Source organism: Panulirus ornatus, chromosome 3 (assembly GCF_036320965.1).
Source record: "Panulirus ornatus isolate Po-2019 chromosome 3, ASM3632096v1, whole genome shotgun sequence".
NCBI classification, from domain to species: Eukaryota; Metazoa; Arthropoda; class Malacostraca; order Decapoda; family Palinuridae; genus Panulirus; species Panulirus ornatus.
The window spans coordinates 34,517,375-34,543,198 of record NC_092226.1 but is presented as its reverse complement, the minus strand read 5'-3'; the positions used below and the strand labels follow the sequence as shown (position 1 = coordinate 34,543,198).

Genomic DNA, 25,824 nt, shown 5'->3' with positions numbered 1-25,824 from the left:
CTTGATTCAATCCACTGACAGCACGTCAACCCCGGTATACCACATCGCTCCAATTCACTCTATTCCTTGCCCTCCTTTCACCCTCCTGCATGTTCAGGCCCCGATCACACAAAATCTTTTTCACTCCATCTTTCCACCTCCAATTTGGTCTCCCTCTTCTCCTCGTTCCCTCCACCTCTGACACATATATCCTCTTGGTCAATCTTTCCTCACTCATTCTCTCCATGTGCCCAAACCATTTCAAAACACCCTCTTCTGCTCTCTCAACCACGCTTTTTTTATTTCCACACATCTCCCTTACCCTTGCGTTACTTACTCAATCAAACCACCTCACACCACATATTGCCCTCAAACATCTCATTTCCAGCACATCCATCCTCCTGCGCATAACTCTATCCATAGCCCACGCCTCGCAACCATATAACATTGTTGGAACCACTATTCCTTCAAAAATACCCATTTTTGCTTTCCGAGATAATGTTCTCGACTTCCACACATTCTTCAAGGCTCCCAGGATTTTCGCCCCCTCCCCCACCCTATGATCCACTTCCGCTTCAGTGGTTCCATCCGCTGCCAGATCCACTCCCAGGTATCTAAAACATTTTACTTCCTCCAGTTTTTCTCCATTCAAACTTACCTCCCAATTGACTTGACCCTCAACCCTACTGTACCTAATTACCTTGCTCTTATTCACATTTACTCTTAACTTTCTTCTTTCACACACTTTACCAAACTCAGTTACCAGCTTCTGCAGTTTCTCACATGAATCAGCCACCAGCGCTGTATCATCAGCGAACAACAACTGACTCACTTCCCAAGGTCTCTCATCCCCAACTGACTTCATACTTGCCCCTCTTTCCAAAACTCTTGCATTCACCTCCCTAACAACCCCATCCATAAACAAATTAACCATGGAGACATCACACACCTCTGCAGCAAACCTACATTCACTGAGAACCAATCACTTTCCTCTCTTCCTACACGTACACATGCCTTACATCCTCGATAGAAACTTTTCACTGCTTCTAAGAACTTGCCTCCCACACCATATATTCTTAATACCTTCCACAGAGCATCTCTATCAACTCTATCATATGCCTTCTCCAGATCCATAAATGCTACATACAAATCCATTTGCTTTTCTAAGTATTTCTCACATACATTCTTCAAAGCAAACACCGATCCACACATCCTCTACCACTTCTGAAACCACACTGCTCTTCCCCAATCTGATGCTCTGTACATGCCTTCACCCTCTCAATCAATACCATCCCACATAATTTACCAGGAATACTCAACAAACTTAAACCTCTGGAATTTGAGCACTCACTCTTATCCCCTTTGCCTTTGTACAATGGCACTATGCACGCATTCTGCCAATCCTCAGGCACCTCACCATGAGTCATACACACATTAAATAACCTTACCAACCAGTCAATAATACAGTCACCCCCTTTTTTAATAAATTCCACTGCAATACCATCCAAACCTGCTACCTTGCCGGCTTTCATCTTCCGCAAAGCTTTTACTACCTCTTCTCTGTTTACCAAATCATTTTCCCTACCCCTCTCACTTTGCACACCACCTCATCCAAAACACCCTATATCTGCCACTCTATCATCAAACACATTCAACAAACCTTCAAAATACTCACTCCATCTCCTTCTCACATCACCACTACTTGTTATCACCTCCCCATTTGCGCCCTTCACTGAAGTTCCCATTTGCTCCCTTGTCTTACGCACTTTATTTACCTCCCTCCAGAACATCTTTTTATTCTCCCTAAAATTTAATGATACTCTCTCACCCCAACTCTCATTTGCCCTCTTTTTCACCTCTTGCACCTTTCTCTTGACCTCCTGTCTCTTTCTTTTATACATCTCCCACTCAATTGCATTTTTTCCCTGCAAAAATCGTCCAAATGCCTCTCTCTTCTCTTTCACTAATAATCTTACTTCTTCATCCCACCACTCACTACCCTTTCTAATCAACCCACCTCCCACTCTTCTCATGCCACAAGCATCTTTTGTGCAATCTATCACTGATTCCCTAAATACATCCCTTCCTCCCCCACTCTCCTTACTTCTATTGTTCTCACCTTTTTCCATTCTGTACTCAGTCTCTCCTGGTACTTCCTCACACAAGTCTCCTTCCCAAGCTCACTTACTCTCACCACCCTCTTCACCCCAACATTCACTCTTCTTTTCTGAAAACCCATACAAATCTTGAACTTAGCCTCCACAAGATAATGATCAGACATCCCTCCAGTTGCACCTCTCAGCACATTAACATCCAAAAGTCTCTCTTTGGCACGCCTGTCAATTAACACGTAATCAATAACGCTCTCTGGCCATCTCTCCTACTTACATACGTATACTTATGTATATCTCGCTTTTTAAACCAGGTATTCCCAATCACCAGTCCTTTTTCAGCACATAAATCTACAAGCTCTTCACCATTTCCATTTACAACACTGAACACCCCATGTATACCAATTATTCCCTCAACTGCCACATTACTCACCTTTGCATTCAAATCACCCATCACTATAACCCGGTCTCGTGCATCAAAACCACTAACACACTCATTCAGCTGCTCCCAAAACACTTGCCTCTCATGATCTTTCTTCTCATGCCCAGGTGCATATGCACCAATAATCACCCATCTCTCTCCATCAACTTTCAGTTTTACCCATATCAATCGAGAATTTACTTTCTTACATTCTATCACATACTCCCACAACTCCTGTTTCAGGAGTACTGCTACTCCTTCCCTTGCTCTTGTCCTCTCACTAACCCCTGACTTTACTCCCAAGACATTCCCAAACCACTCTTCCCCTTTACCCTTGAGCTTCGTTTCACTAAGAGCCAAAACATCCAGGTTCCTTTCCTCAAACATACTACCTATCTCTCCTTTTTTCATATCTCGGTTACATCCACACACATTTAGACACCCCAGTCTGAGCCTTCGAGGAGGATGAGCACTCCCCGCGTGACTCCTTCTTCTGTTTCCCATTTTAGAGAGTTAATACAAGGAGGGGAGGATTTCTGGCCCCCCGCTCCCGTCCCCTCTAGTCGCCTTCTACGACACGCGAGGAATGCGTGGGAAGTATTCTTTCACCCCTATCCCCAGGGATAATATATATATATATATTTTTTTCTATTTTGCTTTGTCGCTGTCTCCCGCGTTTGCGAGGTAGCGCAAGGAAACAGACGAAAGAAAATGGCCCAACCCACCCCCATACACATGTATATACATACGTCCACACACGCAAATATACATACCTACACAGCTTTCTATGGATTACCCCAGACGCTTCACATGCCCTGATTCAATCCACTGACAGCACGTCAACCCCGGTATACCACATCGATCCAATTCACTCTATTCCTTGCCCTCCTTTCACCCTCCTGCATGTTCAGGCCCCGATCACACAAAATCTTTTTCACTCCATCTTTCCACCTCCAATTTGGTCTCCCACTTCTCCTCGTTCCCTCCACCTCCGACACATATATCCTCTTGGTCAATCTTTCCTCACTCATTCTCTCCATGTGCCCAAACCATTTCAAAACACCCTCTTCTGCTCTCTCAACCACGCTCTTTTTATTTCCACACATCTCTCTTACCCTTACGTTATCTACTCGATCAAACCACCTGACACCACACATTGTCCTCAAACATCTCATTTCCAGCACATCCACCCTCCTGCGCACAACTCTATCCATAGCCCACGCCTCGCAACCATACAACATTGTTGGAACCACTATTCCTTCAAACATACCCATTTTTGCTTTCCGAGATAATGTTCTTGACTTCCACACATTCTTCAAGGCTCCCAGGATTTTCGCCCCCTCCCCCACCCTATGATCCACTTCCGCTTCCATGGTTCCATCCGCTGCCAGATCCACTCCCAGATATCTAAAACACTTCACTTCCTCCAGTTTTTCTCCATTCAAACTCACCTCCCAATTGACTTGACCCTCAACCCTACTGTACCTAATTACCTTGCTCTTATTCACATTTACTCTTAACTTTCTTCTTTCACACACTTTACCAAACTCACTCACCAGCTTCTGCAGTTTCTCACATGAATCAGCCACCAGCACTGTATCATTTCTAGCTTGAAATGAAATGAAAAAATGAATGTCATTATGTGACATTCATTTTTTCATTTCATTTCAAGCTAGAAGTTTCAGTTTTCTAAATTATTTCTTACATTTTTCATATGTATATATATGTATATGTGTGTGTGTGTGTATATGTGCGTATGTATGTGTATGTATATATATATGTGAGAAACTGCAGAAGCTGGTGACTGAGTTTGGTAAAGTGTGTGAAAGAAGAAAGTTAAGAGTAAATGTGAATAAGAGCAAGGTTATTAGGTACAGTAGGGTTGAGGGTCAAGTCAATTGGGAGGTGAGTTTGAATGGAGAAAAACTGGAGGAAGTGAAGTGTTTTAGATATCTGGGAGTGGATCTGGCAGCGGATGGAACCATGGAAGTGGAAGTGGATCATAGGGTGGGGGAGGGGGCGAAAATTCTGGGAGCCTTGAAGAATGTGTGGAAGTCGAGAACATTATCTCGGAAAGCAAAAATGGGTATGTTTGAAGGAATAGTGGTTCCAACAATGTTGTATGGTTGCGAGGCGTGGGCAGGAGGATGGATGTGCTGGAAATGAGATGTTTGAGGACAATGTGTGGTGTGAGGTGGTTTGATCGAGTAAGTAACGTAAGGGTAAGAGAGATGTGTGGAAATAAAAAGAGCGTGGTTGAGAGAGCAGAAGAGGGTGTTTTGAAATGGGCACATGGAGAGAATGAGTGAGGAAAGATTGACCAAGAGAATATATGTGTCGGAGGTGGAGGGAACGAGGAGAAGAGGGAGACCAAATTGGAGGTGAAAAGATGGAGTGAAAAAGATTTTGTGTGATCGGGGCCTGAACATGCAGGAGGGTGAAAGGAGGGCAAGGAATAGAGTGAATTGGAGCGATGTGGTATACCGGGGTTGACGTGCTGTCAGTTGATTGAATCAAGGCATGTGAAGCGTCTGGGGTAAACCATGGAAAGCTGTGTAGGTATGTATATTTGCGTGTGTGGACGTATGTATATACATGTGTATGAGGGTGGGTTGGGCCATTTCTTTCGTCTGTTTCCTTGCGCTACCTCGCAAACGCGGGAGACAGCAGCAAAAAAAAAAAAAAGATATATATATATTATCCCTGGGGATAGGGGTGAAAGAATACTTCCCACGCATTCCTCGCGTGTCGTAGAAGGCGACTAGAGGGGATGGGAGCGGGTGGCCAGAAATCTCCCCTCCTTGTATTTTTTAACTTTCTAAAATGGGAAACAGAAGGAGTCACGCGGGGAGTGCTCATCCTCCTCGAAGGCTCAGACTGGGGTGTCTAAATGTGTGTGGATGTAACCAAGATGTGAAAAAAGGAGAGATAGGTATATATATATATATATATATATATATATATATATATATATATATATATATATATATATATTTTTTTTTTTTTATACTATTCGCTATTTCCCGCAATAGCGAGGTAGCGTTAAGAACAGAGGACTGGGCCTTTGAGGGAATATCCTCACCTGGCCCTCTTCTCTGTTCCTTCTTTTGGAAAATTAAAAAAAAAAAAAACGAGAGGGGAGGATTTCCAGCCCCCCGCTCCCTTCCCTTTTAGTCGCCTTCTACGACACGCAGGGAATACGTGGGAAGTATTCTTTCTCCCCTATCCCCAGGGATGAGAGAGCTTGGGAAGTGAGTCAGTTGTTGTTCTCTGATGATACAGCACTGGTGGCTGATTCATGTGAGAAACTGCAGAAGCTGGTGACTGAGTTTGGTAAAGTGTGTGAAAGAAGAAAGTTAAGAGTAAATGTGAATAAGAGCAAGGTTATTAGGTACAGTAGGGTTGAGGGTCAAGTCAATTGGGAGGTGAGTTTCAATGGAGAAAAACTGGAGGAAGTGAAGTGTTTTAGATATCTGGGAGTGGATCTGGCAGCGGATGGAACCATGGAAGCGGAAGTGGATCATAGGGTGGGGGAGGGGGCGAAAATCCTGGGGGCCTTGAAGAATGTGTGGAAGTCGAGAACATTATCTCGGAAAGCAAAAATGGGTATGTTTGAAGGAATAGTGGTTCCAACAATGTTGTATGGTTGCGAGGCGTGGGCTATGGATAGAGTTGTGCGCAGGAGGATGGATGTGCTGGAAATGAGATGTTTGAGGACAATGTGTGGTGTGAGGTGGTTTGATCGAGTGAGTAACGTAAGGGTAAGAGAGATGTGTGGAAATAAAAAGAGCGTGGTTGAGAGAGCAGAAGAGGGTGTTTTGAAGTGGTTTGGGCACATGGAGAGGATGAGTGAGGAAAGATTGACCAAGAGGATATATGTGTCGGAGGTGGAGGGAACAAGGAGAAGAGGGATACCAAATTGGAGGTGGAAAGATGGAGTGAAAAAGATTTTGTGTGATCGGGGCCTGAACATGCAGGAGGGTGAAAGGAGGGCAAGGAATAGAGTGAATTGGAGCGATGTGGTATACCGGGGTTGACGTGCTGTCAGTGGATTGAAGCAGGGCATGTGAAGCGTCTGGGGTAAACCATGGAAAGCTGTGTAGGTATGTATATTTGCGTGTGTGGACGTATGTATATACATGTGTATGGGGGTGGGTTGGGCCATTTCTTTCGTCTGTTTCCTTGCGCTACCTCGCAAACGCGGGAGACAGCGACAAAGTATAATAAAAAATAAAAAAAATAATATATATATATACATATATATATATATATATATATATATATATATATATATATATATATATTTATTTTATATTTATTTTGCTTTGTCGCTGTCTCCCGCATTTGCGAGGTAGCGCAAGGAAACAGACGAAAGAAATGGCCAAACCCACCCCCATACACATGTATATACATACACGTCCACACATGCAAATATACATACCTATACATCTCAATGTACACATATATATACACACACAGACACATACATATATACCCATGCACAGAATTCACACTGTCTGCTTTTATTCATTCCCATCGCCACTTCGCCACACATGGAATACCATCCCCTCCCCCTCATGTGTGCGAGGTAGAGCTAGGAAAAGACAACAAAGGCCCCATTCGTTCACACTCAGTCTCTAGCTGTCATGTAATAATGCACTGAAACCACAGCTCCCTTTCCACATCCAGGCCCCACAGAACTTTCCATGGTTTACCCCAGACGCTTCAAATGCCCTGGTTCAATCCATTGACAGCACGTCGACCCCGGTATACCACATCGTTCCAATTCACTCTATTCCTTGCACGCCTTTCACCCTCCTGCATGTTCAGGCCCCGATCACTCAAAATCTTTTTCACTCCATCTTTGCACCTCCAATTTGGTCTCCCACTTCTCGTTCCCTCCACCTCTGACACATATATCCTCTTGATCAATCCTTACTCTTTCATTCTCTCCATGTGACCAAACCATTTCAAAACACCCTCTTCTGCTCTCTCAACCACACTCTTTTTATTTCCACACATCTCTCTTACCCTTACATTACTTACTTGATCAAACCACCTCACACCACATATTGTCCTCAAACATCTCATTTCCAGCCCATCCACCCTCCTCCGCACAACTCTATCCACAGCCCATGCCTCGCAACCATACAACATTGTTGGAACTCCTATTCCTTCAAACATATCCATTTTTGCTTTCCGAGATAATGTTCTCGACTTCCAAACATTCTTCAAGGCTCCCAGAATTTTCGCCCCCTCCCCCACCCTATGATTCACCTCCACTTCAATGGTTCCATCCACTGCCAGATCCACTCCCAGATATCTAAAACACTTTACTTCCTCCAGTTTTTCTCCATTCAAACTTACCTCCCAATTGACTTGACCCTCTACCCTACTGTACCTAATAACCTTGCTCTTATTCACATTTACTCTTAACTTTCTACTTTCACACACTTTACCAAACTCAGTCACTAGTTTCTGCAGTTTCTCACATGAATCAGCCACCAGCGCTGTATCATCAGTGAACAACTACTGACTCACTTCCCATGCCCTCTCATCGACAATAGACTGCATACTTACCTCTCTCTCTCCAAAACTCTTGCATTCACCTCCCTAACTACCCATCCATAAACAAATTAAACAACCGTGGAGACATCATGCACTCCTGCCGCAAAGCGACATTCACTGGGAACCAATCACTTTCCTCACTTTCTATGCATGTGGCAGGGTGGCGATGGGAATGGATGAAGGCAGCATGTTTGAATATGTACATGTCTATATATGTATATGTCTGTGTATGTATCTGTATGTATATGTTGAAATTTATAGGTATGTATATATGCATGTGTATGTGGATGGGTTGGGCCATTCTTTCATCTGTTTCCTTGCATTACCTCGCTAACACGGGAGACGGTGATTAAGTGTAATAAATAGATGTATAAATATCTATCCCTGGGGGTAGGGGAAAAAGAATACTTTGCACGTATTCCCTGCATGTCATAGAAGGCTGGAAATCCTCCCCTCTCATTTTTTTTTTAATTTTCCAAAAGAGGGAACAGAGAAGGGGGCCAGGTGAGGATATTCCTTCAAAGGTCCAGTCCTCTGTTCTTAATGCTACCTCACTAATGCGGGAGATGGTGAATAGTATGAAAGAAAGAAAGATGAATATATTTATCCTACTTGATCGCCCTTTCCTGCATTAGTGAGTTAGTGCCAGGGAACAGATGAAGAAAGACCTATCCACTTGTATAAATACACGCACATACATGTACATATACGTACATACACAAACAGACATATACATATATACACATGTACATATTCATACTTGCTTGCCTTCATCCATTTCTGGCACCACCCTGCCCCTCAGGAAACATCACTGCCACCCCCTGCATCAGTGAGGTAGTGCCAGGAAACAGACAAAGAAAGGCCAAATCCACTCGCATCCATTCTCTAGCTGCCATGTGTAATGCACTTAAACCACAGCTCCCTATCCACATCCAGGCCATGCAGGCCTTTCCATGGTTTACCCCAGATGTTTCACATGCCCTGGTTTAGTCCTTTAATGGCACATTGACCTCAGTGTACCACACTGTTCCAATTCACTCTATTCCATGCATACCTTTCATCCTCCTGCATGTTCTGGCCCCAATCGCTCAAAATCTCTTTCACTATATCCTTCCACCTCCAATTTGGTCTCCTGCTTCTCCTTGTTCCCTCCATCTTTGACACATGTATCCTCTTTGTGAACCTTTCCTTACTCATCTTCTCTATATGTCCAAACCATTTCAACACTTTCTTCTGCACTCTCAAGCACACACTTTTTATTACCACACCTTTCTCTTACCCTTTCATTACTTAATCAAAGCACCTCACACCACATATTGTCTCCATACATTCAATTTCTAACACATCCACCCTCCTCTGCACAACCCTATCTATAGCCCATGCCTTACAACCATATATTATTATTGGAACTACCATTCCTTCAAACATATCCATTTTTGCTTTCCAAGATAACATTCTCTCTTTCCACACATTCTTCATTGCTCCCAGAACCTTTGCCCCTTTCCCCACCCTATGGCTTGCTTCCACTTCCATGGTTCCATTTGCTGCTAAGTTCACTCTGAGATATTAGAAACGCTTCACTTCCTCCAATTTTTCTCCATTCAAACGTACATCCCAACTAACTTGTCGTTCAACCCTACTGAACCTAATAACCTTGTTTTTATTCACATTTACTCTCAACTTTTTCCTTTCACACACTTCCAGACTCAGTCACCAACTTCTGCAATTTCTTACCCATCCATAAACAAATTAAACAACCAAGGTGACGTCACACACACCCTTGCTGCGTACTGACCTTCTGTGGGAACCAATCACTCTCCCCTCTTTCTACTCAGACACATGCCTTACACCCTTGATAAAACTTTTCATTGCTTCTAGCAGCTTACCTCCTGCACTATATATTCTTAAGTCTTTTCACAAAGCATCTCTATCAACCCATCATATGCCTTCTCCCAACCCATAAATGCCACATACATATCGATCTGTTTTTCTATTTTTCTCACACATTCTTCAAAGCAAACACCTGATCCACACATCCTTTACCACTTCTGAAACCACACTGCTCCTTCCCAGTCTGATGTTCTGTACATGCCTTCACCCTCTCAATCATTACCCTCCCACATAATTTTCCAGGTATACTCTAACAAATGTATTCCTCTGTACTTTGAACTCTCACCTTTCTCACCTTTGCCTTTATACAGTGGCATTATATATGCATTCCTTTAGTCCTCAGGCACTTAGCTATGATCTATATATACCCTGAATATCCTTACCAACCAGTCAACAACACAGTCACCCTCTTTCTTAATAAATTCTACCACAATACCATCCTATCCCACCATCTTGCTAGATTTCATCTTCTGGAATGCTTTTACTACCCCTTCTCTTTTCACCAAACCATTCTCCCTGACCCTTTCAATTTGCATATCACCCAGCTTCCTTGAGTGGCTTTGAGGATGCCACCATCAGAAGAGACCATATTTCATTTTTTCTCAACATTCCTGCCCACAGGTTAGAAGTAAATGTTTTGAAGGATGGAAAACCATTTGCCCTCCAAAAGCAAAGCCCTGTGAGAATTTATTTATTTTCTCTTTTCTTTTGTTTTGAAATTTTTCTTTCTTGACTCCAGACAGTTATGGGCCTTAGTCATAAACATGAGCTGTCAGTGAAAGAATGTGAGTGTAGGGTCGAATCTTCCACAAGAGCTGTCATCTGTAAATAATGGCTGACTCACCTCCCAGGAACCCCCAGTCCAACGGACTGCAGACCCACCCTTCTCTCCAAGATACTTGCATTCAGTACCCTCATCTCCTCATCCACAAACAGATTAAACAGTCACTGACATCACACACCCCTGATGCAGACCCACCTTCTCAAGAAACCACTCACCATCCTCTCTTCTTACTCACACACATGCCATACTCTCCTAATAAAAACTCCTCTGCTCCATTTGGCATACCTCCCTCACCATACGTTCATAATCACTTGTATAAAGCATTTCCATTGATCATATTATACACTTTTTCTAGGTTAGTAAATAGCACATGAAAATACTTTTATTTTCTATGTATTTCTCACACAGTATTTCGAAACAAATAGCTCTACCAGTCTCAAAGCCATACTGTTCTTCCTACCAGTGTCTCAATCACCACTTTCTCGAACAACTTCCCAGGTACACTCATCAAATGTATACCTCTGTAATTTTAACATTCTCTTTCATCCCCTTTGCTTTTATATGGTAACAGGTATGATAAAGTTCTTAATTAAGGGAAATAAATTGGGAAAACTTAGATTCTCATGGAGGTTGTGAATCATGGTTAAACTTCCTCCATCATCATGTCATGGGCATATGAAGACTAGAGGGAAGTTACACCATCTGCTTGACCTTGCCTTTTCACTTAACAGCATGGAAATGGAGCGCATAAATTATATTACTCCTATTGGAGAAAAGATCATGTAATACTTCATTTTGGCTCTGTGGAGGAGGAAAATCACCAGTGTAAAGTGTAAAGGTGGTCAAAGTAATAGATGTCAGTTGGTGAAACAATGTTCCTCTTACTTCTTCTATTAGTGACAAAGGGTAACTAGTTTATAAGCGGTGAACATTACCTTCTTACAAGCTTTATGATTCACAATATATCTACAGTAAGGTATGATAGTGGTAACTGTAATATTAATTATACAAGAATGTGATAGTGAAACTATAGAAGTAGTTGAGGATGTGTGGAACAGGGGTTTGCTAGGAAGAATTTGTGTTGGAAATACTTTGAGAGAGAGTTGCATTTATTGAAATGGAGAAAGCATATGATAAGGTATACAGAGTTGCTTTCTGGGAGGTGTTCAATATATATGTTATAGGAGGAAAGCTACTAAATCCAATGAGGAGTTTTTACAAGGAGAGTGACATGTGGAAGAAGGAAGGACAAGGATGTGTGGTTCCAGGTGAAGGTTTTTTTGTCAAAGGTGTGTGACTTCACCATGACTGTTTATTCTATTCATGAGCAGGATGGTGAAGTTCATGAAGCAAGGGTCAGTCTACAGGACACTGGGGAGTTGGGGGTTAAGGACCCTGAGAGATGAATCAGTTACTGTATGTTGGTGGTAAAGCCAAATTAGAACTTTGTAAGCTGGTGCATGAGTTTTGGAGTATGTGTGAAAGAGGAATTTGAGTTTATATGAACAAAGTAAGGTAATGAGGTGTGGCAGGGAAGTGAAACAAGATGGACTGAGCATAACTCTGAGTGGGGAGGATCTGAAGGAAGTGAAGTGGATATAGCCATGGGAGCTGAAGTTATTCAGAGAATGGGAGAGAGGGCTGAGATTTTGGGCACTGAGGAGTGCATGGAAAGAGATGTAAGGGTCTGTAAGTTTAAAGACAGCTGTGTTTGAAGTTACAGTAGTCCTGATGGTATTTTATGGATGTAAGTGTTAGGTCCTGGGAGAAAAAAAGTGTATGTATTGGAAATGGAATGCCTAAGGACAATATGTAGTGTGAGGCAGGTCAACCATGTAAGATATGACAGTGTAAGAGTAAGGTGTGGTGGTAAGTATAGTCTGATTGAAAGACCTGACCAGGGTGTGCTGAATTGACTTGGCCATGTGGAGATGAGCCTAGTGGTGACCAGATGGATCTCTTAGTCAGAAATGAAGGGATTGAGGGGGAAGGGGTATCAAGAAGATGGAGGGAAAGATGGAGAAAAAGAGGGTTTGGAGTATCTTGGTGTGAACATCTAGGAGGGTGAGGGGTATGCATGGGGATAGAATGCTCTAGAGTGATGCATTATAAGCAGGGCAATGTGCTGTCACTGTGTTGAACTAAGGCATATGAAGCTGTCAGAGGAAACCACTGATTAGTGTGTGGAGTTAGCTCTGGATGGTTGGGCATTAGTTTCAATATATTACACTGAGCAGCTAAAGAGTGGATGTATGAAAATAAGGCTGTTGTTTGGATGTTCCAAGTTTTACCTTACTAAGATGGTTAATGGCAAACAAGTTTGAAGAAATCCATGTAAATAAATTGGCCACAGTGCCTGCATACTCAGTCTGATTCCTGAGAATACATAAAGTGGCATAGTGACAGCATCCTTAATCTGATTCTTAATTACTGAAAAAAAATGACCTAAGTTCACACAGTTAGAATAACCAGAGCTTTTAACATTTATATACAACTACAGCTGTTTTATGGTTTTAGTAAACCTGTCATACTTAAAATTGGTTCAGTTGAAATATTCAAAAGAAAAGCCAGTCTTAATAAAAAATGTTAAAGTGCTGTAAGGAAGTGTTTCTTTTATTACCTTATTTTAAATCAATAAAATTTATAACTATACCTGTTGCTTTCTTTAAAAACTGCTTTAGTGTACGAGAGCTGTGCAAGTTGGTTCTGACTAATAACCTCTGAGCCATCTCCAAGTACATGATCCAACTCTTCCTGAAGCCTGGCTTGGACCCTTGGGTTTTTGGCCAAAAGATACAAAATCACAGCAGCATTATCAGAGGCCTGAAAGAGAGAATCTGTATGCAGTTAACTGGTAGAAGATTGGTTATTTAATTCAAACCATAGCTCTTTCTTATTGCTGCATCATTGGCAGTATTCCTGTCTCATAAGGATGAATGAGGTATTGTAAGACCTGTGAATCACAAAACAATTATAGAGGACATACCATTTTAAACTCATCATGGCCTAGGGGTTAGGCTATCTGGCTGCTACACAGAATGATCAACATTCACTTCTCGGGGTGTTGTGGTAAACAGTTTACATCAGACATCATGTGTACATTACAAGTTTGAGATATATGCACATTACCATAGTGCCTTGTGAACTGATTAAGAGCCTTCCTTGTTTAGAGTGTGAGTGGCAGTATTTCCGTCTCGTAAGGATGCATGAAGCATTATGAGCTTTGTGAATTATAGAATGGGTTTGGAGGAGATACTGTTTTAAGCTCATCGTGGCCATACAGATGGACTGGGGTTCAGTTATCAGGTGCAGTGGTAAATGGCTTACATCAGATATCACGTGTACATTACACATTTGAGATAAATACACTGTACCAAAGTGCATTATGAGTTGATTGAAAAGTCTTTCTTTCTTGTCAAGAGTGTGAGCATAAAGTGAAATTCCTTATCAACCAATGAACAACACAGTCACCCCTTTGTTAATGAATTTAACTGCAAAACCATCCACTCCAGCCACCTTGCCCAGTTTCACATAATGTAAGGCTTTTGTTACTTCCTCTCTTCACCAAACAACTCTTCATTAATCTCAGACTTTGTGTGACACCCCAACCCAAATCAAACATCTGCCACCCTCTCATCGAACACATTCAACAGTCCTTCAAAATACTTACTCCATCTCATTTTCACTTCATCATTATTAGTTACCAATGCCCCTTTGGCCCCTTCACTGATGTTCCTATTTTTTTTTTGTACATTATTAACCTCCTTCCAAAACATCATCTTTTCCTAAAGTTTATTGATACTTGCACACCTGAACTCTGAACTGCCCTCATTTTCAACCCCTGCTCCTTCTTCTTGACCTCCTTCTGCTTTATTTTATAAATTTCCCAATCATTTGCACTATTTCCCAGTAAATCTGCCCAAATACCTCTTTTACTCTTTCATTAGCAACTTTACTCTTTCATCCCTCCATTCAATTCCCTTTCTAATATATCCACCTCCTACCTTTTGCATGCCACAAGTATCTCTTGTAAGTGCTAGCAATGCTTCCCTAAATACCTCCCATTCCTCACCCACTCACCTTGCTGCATTCACTCACACCTTCTGCCATTCTACACTCAGTCTCCCTTAGTATTTCTTTACACAAGTCCCTTTTCTAAGCTTACTTACACTCAGCATTCTCTTTTCTTACTGATATGATTTTTTCTTTCTGGAAACCTCTACAATTCTTCATTCTCGTCTCCATAAGAAAGTGATTAAACATCCCAGTAGTTGCTCATCTTGGCACATTTACATCCCAAACCCTCTCTTTTACATGACTATCAATTAATATGTAATCCAGTACAGCTTTCTGACCATGTTTCATACTCACAAATGTATACCTGTGTATCTCCTTTTTTTAAACCAGGTATTACCAGTCACCAGTCCTTTTTCAACACAACTCCACAAGCTGTTCACCATTTTCATTCACCCATTGCTAATACCCAGTTACTTTCATCAAAACTGCTGACACACTCACTCAACTTCTCCCAAAATGCTTGCCCCTCATGATCTTTCTTCTCATGGCCAGGTGCATAAGCACTAATTATCACCCATCTCTAACCATCCAGTTTCATTTTTACCCACATCAGTCAAGAATGTACCCCCTTACACTCTTTATACACACTCACAACTCTTGCTTTAAGAGTAGTGCAGCTCTTTCCCTTGCTCTTGTCCTCTCACCAACCCCTGACTTCACTCCTAAAACATTTCCATGCTACTCCTTCCTTAGCTCTTGTCCTCCCGTAAACTGTTGTGGATAAAACTGAAAGCTGATGACAATAGAGAGTGATTATTAGTGCTTATGCACCAGGCCATGAGAGTATAGATCATGAGAGGCAAATGTTTTGGGAACACTAAGTGAATGTGTGTGCAGTTTTGATGTAAGAGATTGGGTGTTAGTGATGGATCATTTGAATACGAAGGTGCATAATGTGGCAGTTAAAGATATAATTGAGGGGAATGGGGTATTCTGTAGTGGGAAAAGAAATGGTGAACAGCTTGCGGAATTGTGTGTTGCAAAAGGACTGGTGACACCTGTTTAAAAAAGGGATATACAAGTCTACAAATGCAAGTACAAGAGATGGTTGCTGGGCATTTCTGGATTACATATTGATTGATAAGCACATAAAAGAGAGACTTTTAATGTAAATGTGTCAAGAGGAGCAGTATGTGGAATGCTGGATCATTACCCAGTGGAAATGAGAGTAAAGCTTTGTAGAGGTTTTCAGAAAAGAGGAAGTATTATGGGTGAGAAGAGAGTGGTGAGAATAACTGAGCTTGGAAAAGTGACTTGTTTGAAGTAATGCCAAGAAAGATTGAGTGTAGAATGGCAATAGGTAAGAGTAAATGAGATTAGGGGAATGAGTGAAGAAAGGGATGTATTTAAGGAAGCAGTGCTAATATGTGTGAAAGATGCATGTGATGTGCAAAAGATGGGAAGTGGGCAGATTAGAAAGGGTAGCGAGTGATGGCATGAAGAAGTTAAGTTCCCCCTAGTGAAAGAGAAAAGAGAGGTATATGGATGCTACCTACAAAAGGAGTGCAAATGATTGCAGGAGGTATAAGAGAAAGCAGCAGGAAGCCAAAAGGAAGATGCAGGGGTTGAAAAATAGGGCAAATGAGAATTGGGGTGAGTATCAGTAAACTTTAGGGAGAATAAGATGTTTTGGAAGGAGGTTAACAATCTGCAAAAAACAGAACAAATGGGAACATCTTGAAAGAGAAAATGGGGATGTGGTAATAGTTAGTGATAAAGTGAACAAGAGATGGAGTGAGTATTTTGAAAGACTGTTGAATATGTTTGATGACTGGGTGACAGATGTAGGATGTTTGGGCAAGGGTGGTATGGGAAGTGACACAGTCATGGAGGGTGGTTTGTTGAAGAGAGCAAAAGAGGAGAAAACCTTACATAAGATGAAATGTGACATGGCAGCTGGAGTGGATGGTACTGCAGTTGAATTTCATGAAGGGGGTGAATGTGTTGTTGACTGGTTTATTAGGATTTTCAGTTTATGTGTGGATCATGGTAAGGTGCCTCAGGACTAAAATGCCATTGTTTAAAGGCAAGGGAAATAAAGATGAATGGTCAAACTGCAAAGGAATACATTTGTTGAGAGTATGGAACCATGGAAGTGGAAGTCAGTCATTGGGTGGGTGAGGCAGCAAAAGTTCTGGGATCACTAAAGAATTTGTGGAAAAAAGGTTGCCATCAGTAAGGGTGAAAATGGATATGTTTGGAGGTATGGTAGTCCAAAAGATGTTGTATGGATGTGAGGCATGGACCATAGATGAGAATGTACAGATGGGGGTGTGTACATTAAAGGGTGCTTGTGTTGAGGACAATGCATGGTGTAAGGAGAGATGATTGAATAAGTAATAATAGGGTAAGAGACAGGTGTGGTAATGAGAAGATTATGGTTGAGAGAGCTGAAAAGGGTGTGCTGAATGAAAGAGGAGAAGGGGATGAAATGTACAAGAGATGGAGTGAGTATTATGAAAGACTGTTGAATGTGTTTGATGATAGTGAGTGTGGTAAATGTAGGATGTTTGGGTGAAGGTGGTATGCAAAGTGAGAGTCATGGAGATTGGTTTGTTGAGGAGAGCAAAGCTGGTGAAAACCTTACATAAGATGAAATGTGACAAGAGGATGTATGTGTCAGAAGTGGAAGGGAGAGGAGGGAGATCTAATTGGAGATGGAGAGATTGAGCAAAAAGATTTTGAATGCTCAGGGCTTGAAGATGAAGGAGCGAGAAAGACTTGCACAGGGTAGAATAAATTCGAGCTTTGTGATATACTTGGAGTGATAGGCAGTCAGTGGACTGCACCAGGGCATATGAAGCAACTGAAGTAAAACACAGAATGGTCTGTGGGGCCTGGTTGTGGATAGGGGGCTGTGGTTTTGATGCATTACACATGACTGTTAGAGAATGGATATGAGAGAATGAGGCCTTTTCTTTGCCTGTTTGTGTTGCTACCTCACTAATGTGGGAAATGGTAGACAAGTATGAAAGAAGAGAGAGCTATTTCTTACTGTCTCTGTACCCCCAGGAAGGAGATCCACCATAAATGTGACAACATCTTTTTGGGTGAGACCAGGTTCACGTATGAGCTGCTCAACCATGTTCAGTTGACAGTTGGGATCTGCTGTTTCTTTTTCTCGCATTATAGTCTCCATCTCCTGAACAGTAGTTTCACAGGTCCTGTAAGACATAGATGGAAGTCTCTGATGTTAACAAAATTTCTTTCCACAAAAGGAAAGTAAGTCTCTACAATTCTCACTAGGCATGAACTGTACATGTAAGTGAAGCCAAGAGGTGCATCTTGGGAAATTCATTCATACAGGGATAGTAGCCTTACACTTAAGAAATTCTTTAAAGCACAATAGGCAGTGTTGCTAGTCTGGTTTTGAATCTATTTAGCGAGCTGCATACTCAAATTAACAGACAAGCAGTAGCAGAAAACAAAAAAACAGTCTGCCAAGGATTACATGGAAAACTCATTATAGGATGCTGTTGCACAGCTATCAACAGTAGGGTAAAAAGACCAAGTTACAGCAATAGTAGGTATACAGATAACTTGACTTTTCAAAGTGCTGGGGATTAATAGAAATATAGGAGAAATATTGGAAAAATAACATGCATAATATTTTCATATCTATCATCTAAAGTTGTAGTCATAGGATAAACTTGTGAAAAGGTGATCTGAAAAAAAAGAGTAAGTAATTACCTATTCTTACAGTATGGGAAAGAAGGAATCCACTCATGGAGCCTGATCTCTTGGTTTTTTCACTATCGTACAGCTTTTTAAACTTCTACATGCAGTCTGCATTCACAGTTTCATCATTTAGCATATTCCCTTCATCCACAACTGTGATACTAAACATATTTCTTGCTTCATTTCTTGTTTTGACCTCTGATTGTTATGTCATGGCATCTCTCAAAGAACTGTTTACTGTTAACATCATCAGACTGGTTTAGAAAGTTGAAGGTTGTGAAGGAGTCTCCCCTCATTCTTCTCTTTTTGATGATGGAAAAAATATGACCTCTAATCTTTCCTTATAATTCAGTTCTTTTATTTTGCATCTTTGTTGCCATTCTCTGGACCTTCTTAATCAGTTCTTTGTGTTTCTTTTATGTGAAGAGCCCAAACTTGAGAGGCATATTCTCATCTAGGTCTAATAGATGTTGTATCTAGCTTATTCAGTATCCTGTCCATTTACTTAACTGTTACTCTAGTATTTACTGGCAGAGAGCTTCCTTTGATAATTTTTCCAATGTGTGATGTGGTGTTCTTGTTACAGTTTATGTGCAACATTAGTTCCCAAGTTCCTTTTATACACAAACACATGTAGCTTGCTGCCAGGTAGATTGCTCTGATATTGATGCCTTTTTGCTTCATGTCCTATCTTCATTACATTGAATTTACTCATGTTGAATTTTATCAACAATGTATCAGACCAACTTTAGAGCATATGTAAGTCCTTTTGTAAATTGATACAATCCTTTTCATTTCGCACAACTTTGGATTATCCTTAGATCTCTTCCACGAGTTAAATACACATACTCCTGAGGAGCTTACACTGATTTTTACATTCTTTCTTCATACTCTTCACTTTTCCTTTCATCTCAGATGGCCACAAGTGGGGCATGTTTTTTCTGTAACAGGTCAGAAAAAGTAATAGTGAGTTATTTCCATAAATCAAGAATGGATCATGAATAGTAATGATCCTAAGACCAAGCCTTGTGGCATGCTACTGGTAACCCCAGCCCATTTTGAACAGGCTCGTCTGACATGTCTTCTGTTCCCTTCCAATAAGGTAATTCTCTTGCAATCAAAGGAGTCCACCTTTTAAGCCTGACTCCTGACTGAAAATTGCACTTGTTTACCATCCTCCTGAATGGTATAGTGTCAGTGTCTTCTGACAGGCCAGGAGCACACAATTCACCTATCCATTTCTTTTGTGTAAAACAAGAGCTTTCTCTCAGAAATATGTGAAAGATTTGTCATGCACCACTTCCTGTCCCAGAACCCAAGATGTCTCTTACTTATTAAGTTTTTCATTTGCAAGTAATCATCCACTTGCATTCTGATTTATCTTTTGGTGCTTTACTGATTACAATCATACCAATGTAGTGAGTGAGCTTGGAAAAGAGGCTAGTGTGAAGTTATACCAGAAGAGATTGAATGTAGAAGGGCAAAAGATGAGAGTAAGTGAAGCTAGGGGAGTAGGTGAGCAGTGAGAGGTATTTAGGTAAGCAGTGCTATCATATGTGAGAGAAATGTGTAGCATGCATAAGGTGGGCATGTAAGAAAGGGGAATGAGTGGTGGGATGATGAACTTATGTTGCTAGTGAAAGAGAAAATGGAGGTGTATGTGTGTTAACTGCATGGAGTAATTGGGAAATGTACGAAAGAATGCAGCTGGAGGTCAGACAGAAGATGCAGGGGCTTCAAAAGAGGGCAAATGAGTAACAGTGAGTGACTATTAGCAGACATAAGGAAGAATAAAGATTGTTTAGGAAGGAAGTTAATAGTGTGAGAACAAAAGAACAAAATGGAGCTTGAGTGAAGGGTTAGAAGGAGAAGTGATTATATGCAGAAATGAGGTGAAGAGGAGGTGGAGTGAGTACTTTGAAGGACTGTTGAATGTGTTGAATGATAGGATGGCATATGTGGGGTGTTTGGACTGGGAAGGTATGCAGAGTTATCAGAGTCTTGGCAAATGGACTGATAAAAAGAGAAGTAGAGAAAACCCCGCATAAGATGAAATGTTACAAGGTGGTCTGAAATTGCTGTTGAATTTTCAAAAGAGGTAATTGTGTTGCTGATTAGGATTTTTTTTTTATATGTATAGCTCATGGTGAGATGCCTGAGGAGCAGCAGAATGCCTGTATATTGCAATTGTATGAAGGCAAGAGTAACAAAAGTGAATGTGCAAATTACAAAAAGTATGAGTTTGTTAAGTATACCTACTGAGTTGTATGGGATTGTGGTGATTGGGAGGGCAGTGGCATGCACTGAATTTCAGACTTGAGATTATAATGTGGCTTCATGAGCGGCAGAAGATGTATGAATTAGGAGTTTGCTTTAAAAAATGTGTGAGACAGCATGTGATAGAGCTGATAAAGATGCTCTGTGGACGTTATTATGAATACTCTTGGTGTAAAAGGAAAGCTTCCAGAAGCAGTGGAGTTTTTCTCAAAAGATTAAGGCGTGTGTGTGATTAAGAAGGACGGTAAATGCTTTCAGATGAAGTTGGGTCAGTGGCAAGGATGTGTAATGTCACCATGGCTATTTAACTTGTTTGTGGATGGGATGATGAAGGAGGTTGCATGGGTCTTGGAAAGAAGACAAGGTTTACAGTTATTCAAGGGGAGGGGGAGGGGTTAGAGAGTCAGGTATAGTTTCCTGATGACAGAACACTGGTGGCAGATTTGATTGAGAATCTGCAAAAGCTAGTTTCTGAGTTTGGAAAACTGTTTGAAAGGAGAAAGTTGAGAATAAATGTGAATGAAAGCAAGGTTATTAGGTTTATCATTGGCAGGAGACAGGAAAGATTGGATTTGAGCTTGAATGGAGAAAAACTGGGAGAAGTGAAGTATTTTAGATGCCTTGGAGTGAACATGACTGTGAGTTGAACTATGGGAACTAAAATGAGTCATAGGGTGGGTTAGGAAATGAGTCCTGCAATAATTAGGAATGTGAATTGAATCATGGGAACTAAAATGAGTCATAGGGTGGGTTAGGGAATGAAAGTCGTGCAATTATTGAGAATGTGTGAAAAGAATGGTCTCTATCTGGGAGGGCAAAGATGGGCATGTTTGAAGGTTTAATGTTGTCTTGATGATTTTGTATGGATTCGGCGCATGGGCTTTAGATGAGAATTTACAGAAGAGGGTGCATTGTTGGAAATGAGACATTTGAAGACTTTATGTGGTGTGAGGGGAGGTCGATAGAGTAAGAGATCATATGGTAAGAGAAAGGTGTGGTAATAATTAGAGTATGATTAAGAAAAATGAATAGGATGTGCTACAGTGGTGTGGATATATGGAGAGAATGAGGGAGGGGAGGTTGAAAAAGAGGGTATGTATCAGAAGTGGAAAGGAGAAGGGAACACCAAATTGGAGATGGAAGGATAGAGTGGTCAGGGCCTGCACATTCAGGAGGGTGTAAGTGTGCATGGGATAGAGTGAATTGGAGAGATGTGGTATACAGGGTGAGGCATGCTGTCAGCTGACTGAACCAAGGCACATGAAGCAGTCTGGGGAAACCATGGAAAGGTTTGTGGTGCCTAGTTGCGAATGGGGGGCTGTGGTTTCGGTGCAGTAAATTGACTGCTAGGTAAAGGATGTGAACAGATGAAGCCATGTCTTGGTCACTTCACACCACTATCTTGCTAATGTGGGAAACAGTGAATAGGTATGAAAAAAAGAAAAAGTAAATAGATAGATAGACAGATATATGGCCAGTCCATTGCTCCATTGTATTAAGATGTTCACAATAGAACAAAGCTGGTCTTGCAGCAATTTAATTGAGTTTAGATGATCCTGATGCAGTTGTGGTGGTGAACCACAACTTGGGGATGAGGGGTTTTTGGTGAAAGGAAGTGATTGCCATTGGTTAAGGTGATGCAGCAGCTTTTTTCTAAACTATTATATGAGGTCCAGGGGATAAATGACAGAGTTGAAGGACCACTGTACTTAATGCTTCTTCATAAATAGTGTCAGAAGGATCAAGAATGATCTTGTATGTAGCCCCTGTAGTGTTGTGGACCAGGAGGAAAACCTGGAGGGCAAGACATAAATAAGTTTGGAAGGAATAGAAATTGTGTAGATGTTCTTGAGCTTAAGCACATGGATTCTAATTTTTTCAGTCATGATAATGTCATGATAAAATCTGGAGGATTTGATAAAGGTGCTAATGTTTTCCTGTCAACTTTTTGTCCAGTGTGTTACAAAGAAGCTCACTGGACTGGGCCCAAACCTGGAGGGGAACTGGGGCTTAAAGAGACAGTAGATGGTGGGACACAACCAGAAGTGAGACTGATATGCAAACTGTGGTGTTGGTTTGGTTAATGATGACAAGGATCAAGATGATCCAGCTTTGAAGGATTAGTACATTTTCCTTAATACAAAACTAACTATAGGGTTTAAAAAAGAAAACTTCATGAGATCATAAATGAAGCTTTGTGGATGTAAACATCATGTGAATGATTCCATAGTATATTGAGTATTATTTTATGTTTTGGCAGTATTGGTAAAAATGAAAAATGGAAAGTATTACAGTCAGTTTCATGACATCAATTTATCAACAAAATTGCAAAAGTAGATACAATTTATGTGAATATTATCATTATACTTAATTGCTATTTCCCACGTCAGCAAGGTAGTGCCAGGAAACAAACGAAGAATGGCCCATCCACTCCCAGAATCTTCCATCTGCTGCTAAGTCCACTTCCTCCAATTTTTCTCCATTCAAACTTAAATCCCAATTAACTTGTCCTTCAACCCTACTGAGCCTAACAACCTTGCTTTTATTCACATTTACTCTCATCTTTCTCCTTTCACACACTTTTCCAAACTCAGTCACTAACCTGTGCAGTTTCTCGCACGAATCAGCTACAAGAGCTGTATCATCAGCGAACAACAACTGACTCACTTCCCAGGCCCTCACATCCACAACAGACTTCATACTCGCCCCTCTTTCCAAAACTCGCATTTACCTCCCTAACCACCCCATCCATAAACAAATCAAACTATCATGGAGACATCACACATCCCTGCCACTAACCAACATTCACTGGGAACCAGTCACTCTCCTCTCTTTCCACTTGTACACATGCCTTACATCCTTGGTAAAAACTTTTCACTGCTTCTATCAACTTACCTCCCACACCAAATAATCTTAAATCCTTCCACAAAGCATCCCTATCAACCCTCTCATATGCCTTTTCCAGATCCATAAATGCTACATTTATGCACATTTACTCTCAACTTTCTCCTTTCACACACTTTTCCAAACTCAGTCACTAACCTGTGCAGTTTCTCACATGAATCAGCTACCAGAGCTGTATCATCAGCGAACAACAACTGACTCACTTCCCAGGCCCTCACATCCACAACAGACTTCATACTCCCCCTCTCTCCAAAACTCACGTTTACCTCCCTAACCACCCCATCCATGAACAAATTAAACTACCATGGAGATGTCACACATCCCTGCCACAAACCAACATTCACTGGGAACCAGTCACTCTCCTCTCTTCCCACTTGTACACATGCCTTACATCCTTGGTAAAAACTTTTCACTGCTTCTAGCAACTTACCTCCCACACCAAATAATCTTAAATCCTTCCACAAAGCATCTCTATCAACCCTCTCGTATGCCTTCTCCAGTTCCATAAATGCTACATACAAATCCATCTGTTTTTCTAAGTATTTCTCACATACATTCTTCAAAGCAAACACCTGATCCACACATCCTAGCTTCATATAAATTAGTTTGCTACAAAACTTCATTGATTGAATAATATCAATGGAAATGCACTAATTTTTCTTAGCTAACCTAACTTGTTCAGTTAGACTCTTCTGATAATTGTTATTATTTTGTTTACTTATGATAAAAATCAACACAAAAGTAAAGAAAGATATTTTGAGCGGGATATCTTCCTGAGACATAATGTGAATTAAAAACATCATTTTTTGGCCAATCTCAATGTAAATGCTCTACTTTTTCTAACCTAACCTGCCTGGTTACTCAGAATTTCCAGTATATGATATTACTGTATGACACTGAAAGCACTGGATATAAGCCTGACTGATCTGAATACACATTCTTACCACAGGGACCACAAATTATTTTCACTTTACAATCCTGTGACCTTTTACAAAACTCACACTATGTTGTAATTATATATTTGTACTGTACAGAGAGAGATTTCTACACTCATGGGGCCTCATTTTCTGAATTTTCTGAACTATTGAGTAGCCTCTTAAACCTCTGTAAACTGCCAGCATTTACTGTTTTATTGGTTAATTGATTCCAACCATTTGCCACCCTAACATTAAACCACTACTTCTTAACAACCTTTCTAAGAAGCTTTTCATTCAGCTTTTTGTCATGGCCTCTGGTTATTCTAGTGCTGCATCCCTTGAAGAATTGTTCATTATCAGTATCATCCAGGTGATTTAGAAACTTGAAGGTTGTTATCAAGCTTCCCTCTCGCCTCATGTCCATGTGGACAGCTTTGAAGCCTTCAGCACCTTATTATGGCTAATTTATTAAGGAACATCTTAGTTCTTCTTTAAGTGCAGTAACCAGACGTGTGAGGCATACTCCAGTTTTGGTCTAATGTATGTAGTGAATAATTTATCAAACATTCTGGTTGAAGTTGCCCTGAAGGCCCAATTACTTGAGTGAGATTAATTTTTTTGTACTCAAATTTTTCTTTAGCTTTGTATTTTCCAGTTTCTTCATGTGATAAGCGAAAAAACACTGTTAGGGGCCAAAGGTGGATGTTTTATGAAGTGCTGTACATTGAAAAATAGTTGTACATTGTGTCAACCCCATCTCTGGTCTTGTAAAATGTTGTAATTTATGATTTCCTCAGCTCATCTGAATATGGGTCAATTTTGAATCATTATGCATGGTACTGCTGAAAGGAACACTTTTTCCTTTTCATATGTACTATATGGAAAACTCTAGTGTAAAATCTCTCTGGAAACCAGTGTGGTCACATACAGGTCAAATTTTGGTTTTTAGTAATGCTTTAGGAATCTCCCATTTGTTCTTAACTGTGCCCATCATGTTCAAGTTGTGGTCTTTAGTGGGTGTTCTTGTTGGGCTATTGGGTATTGTGTAACTGCAGGAGGGACATAGAAACTTTTTAAACAACAATAACGGTTTATTGGTTAAGGTGAAATTTCCCAGGGGCATTGAGCTACGGGGGGTTCAGGATTGTAGAGGGAAAAGAGATGTCAGTTGTGGCAGGTTGAGAAATAAGAGATTGTCCTGGCACTGAAGTCTTGATG

General features: G+C 40.9%; 1 protein-coding gene across 2 annotated transcripts in view; it reads right to left on the bottom strand.

The window, feature by feature from the left end:
* The window catches only part of LOC139761985 (probable cytochrome P450 301a1, mitochondrial), a 125,067-nt gene that overhangs the window by 19,475 nt on the left and 79,768 nt on the right, over nt 1-25,824 (bottom strand). For both annotated transcript variants that reach the window (XM_071686758.1, XM_071686768.1), the window contains exons 7-8: nt 17,826-17,994; nt 13,407-13,576 (exon numbers count right to left, since the gene is read on the bottom strand). In XM_071686758.1, the coding sequence (XP_071542859.1) occupies nt 13,407-13,576; nt 17,826-17,994 (339 nt within the window). The remainder of the gene's footprint in view (nt 1-13,406; nt 13,577-17,825; nt 17,995-25,824) is intronic.